Here is a 7,364-nt window from a genome sequence, read left to right as displayed (position 1 = left end):
ATATTGCACGGGAAGACTGAAAATGTTGGTGACGTATTCAAATATCTCTTTTTATGTAAATATTTTGAAAATGAGAGAGAAAAAAATTATAAAGAAGAAATTTAGAGACAGAATAAACATTATTAAGTTCAAAGAATTAATGAATAATAGAAATATTTCCGATTTAAAGAATCTCTGCAAATTTATACGTATTATTACATGTAACTCAAAAATGTAATCTCCTGGGCTAGTTGTTTGTTAATTTAACTGTTTTATACTTATATGCTAAATGCAGATACCTTTGTAGTATTACCTTTGTATTTGTTTTTTTTTGTGTTCAATAATTTCTGTGTTTATATTCTCTGTACCATTTTATTTTGATTTGGGGGAAATAAAGATATATATATGTATAAGATCAAACTAATCTTCTGTCCTTTTAAACAAAATGTTCACCTAAACTTGAACTGTTTTCACCCTCGTTTCTTAGTTAAAACTATTAACGAGACCGAGTAGGGTTTAAAATAACAAGAGTTCATCCAAACTTTTTATTAAAATCAAGTAGTTTAATTAACGTTTTCCACAATAGCATGTCAATACAGAGTGGTATAATACGATTAAAAGATATTTACTATTGTAAAGTATTAGTTTGTTATTTATCTATAGTTAAGGGTTTGGTTGATTTTTCAGTTCATTTTGAGGTATATAGACATTTAAGACTGGCAGTATCAAATCTTTTTCCAATACATTATATATACTATGGTAAAAATAACCATATTTGTCGAAATAAGTGTAGAATCCTAAATACTGATTCAATGTACAGAAAATATTGAATTACAAATCAAGCTTCGAAATCAAAATCGTTTCAAGAAGCTGCTAAATTTACAATACTAATTACATTTATTGTTCACGTACAGGAAACACTTGTAATTATTGTAAAATGCCTTTCATTATTTCAATTATCATTCAAATATCCTTTGCCTCACCAATCGATCTTATTTATAACTTTTCCTTTCATTATTTCTTGTACACGTCCATGTAGAAATCAAGCAGACCGTAACACACTGACGATTTTGTGTAGAACTATATAACATTTCAATTTTAAAATGCTAAAATCATTATACTGGATCTATAATATAAAGAATTAATTGATTATGTCTTTGGTGAGTCGAATGCTTCTCAACAATAAAAGTTCCGAACAATAATTTCTACATTTTCAGCGTTTCTGTAAGACCGACTGGCTCTTATATGGAGAGGTATTTAACAAACATATTTTATTCACAATTAAATGTTATACTGAAGGTAAATACTTGTAACGTTAGATCGAATACGTTGAACAAACAGATGAACGATATCAATTGAGATAATTGATTTTATTGATTGATTTCTTTAAATCACCACTAATTTTAGGGGTTCAACAAATAAAATAAGATTCTCTATAGTGTTCCTCATCGGTTATATTTTAACAAATTAATCAAAAACGGTTCTAGGAATAAAGTGAAATAGATGTCATTTGGTTTTATACCTTGCGCATTGTGATACAGTTAGATTAAAGTGCTTTTGTATTATTTGATTAATAAGGATTAATGTAAATAAAAGGAGGATGACACTTCAATTAATTTGATTAGTTTTGTAACAAAACATAATGGTACGTCATTGAAAAATTTTCTACACTGGTGGTTTAAGATCTTTAATTGTTAAATGAAGTTGTGGTGAAGCATATACATATTAAATATGAGACGGCGGTTTACGATCAGTTAAAATGTAAGTAATCTTTATCAACCAAATACACAAGAGAACGGTGTTTTTAAACCTATTATATAAAGTGTCATTATTATTTCGGATTATAACCATTTTTTTTACTTTTCATTGTGAACTAACCTATTGAAATCGTTGAAAGATAGTTTCAATGCAACTATTGAAATGGACTGATTTAAGATATAATTCGTTGTATGTGTTTTTGTAAAAGTCAAACACTTTCATACCTTACGTAAAAAGGTTACTGCAATGGTTATGTGTTAAATGAAAGTTACAATGAAATTCGTAAACAGGATTTTGTATTTGTTAATTACCGTTCATGAAGTTACACATTTCGTAGACAGTCAAACGCTTCAGAATGTCAAGGATTTACACGACAGTTTATTTAATGATTACAGAAAGAATATCGTGCCTACAAACAACCATTCTACAAATGTCGATATCGGAATATCGTTTTATCTTCTTTCGATAAACGAATTCAAGGAAATTGAAGAGACACTTGTCATGACTGGTGCTATGGCACTTAATTGGTCTGATACATCTTTTTCATGGGACCCCTCGAATTATGGAGGAAAATCTTTCGTTCCAGTAAACGCAGAGGACGTATGGAAACCATTACTTTACCTTGTAAATAACGCCAAAAAACTCGAGCCTATTGGTTCAGATACGCCTTTTAAAGCTATTATATTCTCCAATGGTCAAGTTATATTTAGTCCTGGAGGAATTTTAGAAGCTAAGTGCTCCACTGATATATCAAAATTTCCACTTGATACCCAAACTTGCGCCTTGCAATTTTTAGCTTGGGGTTTTGGTACAGAAACATACAAGTTCTCATCAACATCTACAACTATCAACACGGACTATTTCACGGAAAATTCTAATTGGAAAATTTCAAGCACATCGGCATATCCAAAACTAAATACGGGATATTACTCTTATGAAGTAAGTTTAACCATTACACGAAAACCTGTTTATTACATTGTAATGATTATCTTACCAACTTTATTATTGTGTCTCTTAAACCCGTTAGTGTTTCTACTTCCTGTAGATTCAGGAGAACGCATTTCTCTCGCAGTTACGATATTACTATCGTATGCCATTTTTCTAACACTGGTGGCAGCGTCGATTCCAGCTTCATCAAACCCGATGTGTTTTTTGCTAATAGTAATGATTTTGATAATGATGATAAGCGGATTAACTGTAGTTGCAGTCATTATTTCTGCTTCATATTTTTATCGAGAATCAAATTACACTCCTGGAAAGTTTGGCGAACTACTCTTAAAAATGCATAACAGAAAGGTTAAAAATGGCAGAGAAAAGGATAACAAGTTTGTTTCTAGTTCTCCGTTTACTGGTCGAGACATGGCGCATGCACTTGATAAATTGTTCTTTTTAGTTTCATACATACTCATTGTGATTATCATACTTGTTTACTTTGTGTATACAGCTGCTTGAAATATGCAAAGTAAATACCAAACACCAATCCTTTAAGTCTTGAAAAAAATTTCATTGGTGTTAAATCTTCCGATATTTCTTTACAAATACCGCATACTTGCCCTTATCAAAGCGGAAAATTAAGTCACAAAGGAAACTTTCTAATTTCGATATTTTTAGCTTAAAATCATAATGAATTAATTTCATTTTTATCAAAACAAATTGATCTTGAAATTATGATAAAGACCATTGAATTACTCATTGAAAGATAGGGAAACATTGCGTGTCATCTTTCACGGGATGGGTTATCATGAAGATATGTCGTAGTGAAAAAAATGATTAAGTTCAAATAAGGTCTGCTTCTGAAAATAAACATGTCGCTAAGCAAAATTTCGGCAAATCTCCCAATTTGAGAAAATTTTGAGAGGGGATCACCCAATTTGGAATTTTAGACGGTTAACACCTATAAAGTGTGTTTTGACATGACATGACTTAACAATATCGACCTAACAAAATTTTCACTGGCATGTTTACATATAGCACAAATTAAGTTTTATAAAAATCTCTTTGTCAGATACGGCAGGTTCACACCAGCCTTTTGAAGAATTCTTTGATGCGTTGACCAATACATTCAAATGTGTAAGAATAAATTCCTGTTTATCTTCGGTATTCGAAATTTAAGGACGCTTACCCTACCGGTGCACCTGGTCCATGCTCCTAGTTTTTAGTGGAGTCCGAGTTGCTCATTTACTTTTGTTGCTTTGAATGTATGGTTTTGGTTATGTTTTTTTGTTGTGTATGTCTGTTTTCCATGTCTGGTCTTTGTCCCTGGATTACATTCTTTTGATTACCGCTATAACCTTGGTTCCCTTGATTACTTTATAACTTTCACCGATTTTTATACAATTTGTTTATTTCTTGAAAGTTTTGTTAAAGAATTGTATACAACTTTGCAACAATATTAAATGTACGGTTAACCCAAAAAATCATAAGAGAAAATATATGTGTGTTGTTATTGTTTTGTTACTTAATTTGTATGTCGTTTCACTTTTATGTTACATGAAAAAGTTTACCCGTGAACGTTATTAATATCATCAAACCTATAAGAGAAAAGAAAAGAAAGTATTCCGTCGTTTGTAGAAAAAGCTGCAAGTTATAATGTAATGTATAAATATCCCAAATCTTGTTATCGTCATTTTTGTATTCCATTTACAACAAATATAGACAACATAATGTCACGTTTCCCGGGTTGACATCTATTAAACACTGGTTGTTCCTCTGGTAGTTCATACCCTGGCCAGTTCCAAACATTTTTCATGGATATCTACATACCATACAAAAAATACATACACGCAAAAATACAAACACCTTGCCAGAAGAATATTAGAAAAATACATAAAGTACTGTATGGATATCAAATCATGCGTTAAGTAGCACTTCAGCTAAAAATCATGCAAATGTGATATATGGTTGGAAAGCCTACATATTTTTATTTTTGATATTTCGTTTGAAATGTCGCAGTAAACAGAAATTAACACGTGGTTTTTCATATAACCCGTGCTCTTAGGAGATAAAAATTATATAGAATGCACTGTAGATTTCAAAATTAAGGGTGATAACTCTGTAAATGGCGCTCAAATACAATAGAATCTACTGGATTTTCAATGTGGATTATCTCCTAAGAGCAGGCAGATTTGAATGAATAATTACACATTTCATAGTAAAGACCCATAAAACAACTTAATTACAAAAATAAAAATATGTAGCCTTTTTTGGGGTGTATCACTTTTTTTCAGATTTTGCATGATTCTTACAAAGACGGCTACTTAATTACTTAACATGCTGAAAACATTGAAACATATTTTTGAATTTTTATGAAATAATTTGTGAAGGGGGTAAATTTGTACTCATTTTAATATGGGTACAGCATTTATATTCAATTATTAAACACCGTGCGCCAGCGAGGTGTTAAATGAGATTATAACTTCCAAACCCATGTTAAAATGAGAACAACTCTACCCCCAGAGGGAAATTATTTCTTTTCTAATATGACAAATACGGTACTTTTTGTAACAAAAATTTCCCTAGGCGTAGCCCAAAATTACGGGTGTTCCGTTTAACCTCCCCCGTATGGAAGTTGGACTAAATTTGTATATTTAGGTCCTCGCATGTGTTAAATGTGTGTATTTATATAATTGATTTCAATTAGATAACCTCTCAACCGTTCAATCATTGTATAAATGAGTGTTTTGTATCGAAGCGACAGCGAAAGAAAGAGAGGCACTGCCCAGGTGCTAATGGTGGGGTTGTACCGAAATATACTGTTTGACGATATGAAGGCGTCATATTAGAATTTTTTTAACTCACTTCAATAAGAATATAATGTCAGTGACAAAATTATACCCCATTTTAGACAATATTCAAATGCAAACCCGTTTGTCGGAACACTTCTGGAACAATATATATAGTTAGAGCCCCCCAACCCCCATGGTCACATTTCATATGTAACGCATATAAATAATCCTATGGATGTCGGACATTCGGTTCATTCCGTTAATCTGTAGAAACAATATACCTGATTAACCATAGGAGGTAGGGCATAAAGATACTTTGGAGCATAAAGTTTACGTCATAAAGACGGTAATGAGAAATTGAACCTAAAATTACCGTATAACAATTGAAAGAAAATACTATTAATAGTCATAATTTTGTATTTTTTTCATTTGGTTGCCATGGAAACCATACGCCTATGGTTGCTGATGTAAAGCACATGGTTTTCAGTGTCAAAAATTGGTTTGACTTCAAAAGCTTAGTGCAAGAAAGTGTAAAAATATTTCGAATTCACCACTTTAATTTTTATTAATACTCATTTGAGGCATTCTTGATTGATATGAGGTTTATTTAATTCTGGTAGGATGTTGTGACCAAAGTAAGTAATAATTGCACAAAAAACTTGATTTTTTTCCATCACTTTTGGGTATAGCGGTGCTGATTTTGATTTGAAAAAAAAATCGACTTTGTTTTAATCTTTTTGATCTGTTATGTTTATCAATGTTTGTGATTGAATGCAATACTGTTTTTAACTCTCAAACAGTAATATTGATAGTTCGTGTCAATAATAAAATTCTTTGTGAATTATAAAACCCTTTCATAACATTGATAGACATCATATTGAAATTTCCTTCATATATTTCATATGCAATTACAATATTACTTTCAAAGTGATTAAGTGACTGGAAACGCCAATTCACATTATATATATTACTTTCAATTCAGGTAATTGATACGCATTTAAATGAATCTAACGCTTCTTTTACGGTTCGTTATTGTGGGATTTAAAATACCCTTAATGCATATTTTCATTCATACTTTCGATTTTTATTTTATTTTGATGAAACGTTAGAGAATTTGTACTAATATGTACAACAAGTAGCCTTTCAATATAATTTATTACCCAAGGAACTTGTACATGAACTTTGTCACATCGTCATCATATGTTGCACTTACCCCTAGAATTTATACAACAAAAAATATTGAAAAAAGTCACAAAAATAACCACATTCTATACAACTTGTACAAAGCATGCTTACGTAGTATATATTGTATTAATCCGTTTTATAAGTATAAAAAAGGTGGACAGGGAAAATAGACAAAGAAAATGAAACGACCAAAATAACCAAAATAGCAAGAATAAAGAAACAAAAGTATATAAACTATAATAAATCCACTAAAAACTGGGAGCTTGGACCAGGTGCACCGGGAGAGTAAGCATCCTCTGCTTTTCTGGTAACACCTGCGGAGTTGCTCATAAAACATCAAGTCCGGGGTTGATGTTAGAGGGAAGGAAAACTATGATATTATGAAAATATCGATACTAATGGTGTAGATGAATAGGCCGTTACGATCCACAAGTTCATGATGACAGCCATAAGCCTGTGTAGGGATGACTTCAATTTTGTAGAAATATAACCTTGTTCAAGAAGCTTGATTGTAAGAATAGCGTAGTTACGGCAAGCCCTGGCACAACAAATCAGTTATGATATAAAAACTCAATACGCAGATGCTGAAGGGATATTGCCACAGAAGAAAGGGAAGTTGTATAGTTTTCAATAGTTTTCCTTTACAATCTATCTACAAGTGTAGATCAGGATATGGGACTGACTTTTAAGTGTCTATAGTCATTTAACTCAAGGTCT

General features: G+C 31.4%; 1 protein-coding gene across 1 annotated transcript; it reads left to right on the top strand.

The window, feature by feature from the left end:
- Positions 1-1,643: 1,643 nt before the first annotated feature.
- Positions 1,644-4,183, top strand: LOC148601323 (acetylcholine receptor subunit alpha-like 2). Its single transcript, XM_088555844.1, has 2 exons — positions 1,644-1,740; positions 2,133-4,183. The coding sequence occupies exon 2, from the start codon at positions 2,239-2,241 to the stop codon at positions 3,187-3,189; it is 951 nt and encodes a 316-aa protein (XP_088411970.1). The 5' UTR covers positions 1,644-1,740; positions 2,133-2,238; the 3' UTR covers positions 3,190-4,183.
- The last annotated feature ends 3,181 nt before the right edge of the window (positions 4,184-7,364 follow it).

Source organism: Perna viridis, chromosome 12, assembly GCF_037379345.1.
Source record: "Perna viridis isolate PV_CMFRI_1.1 ecotype Kerala chromosome 12, ASM3737934v1, whole genome shotgun sequence".
Classification (NCBI taxonomy): domain Eukaryota; kingdom Metazoa; phylum Mollusca; class Bivalvia; order Mytilida; family Mytilidae; genus Perna; species Perna viridis.
Note: the sequence above shows the minus strand (reverse complement) of the source record. Positions and strands in the feature narration are given on the sequence as shown.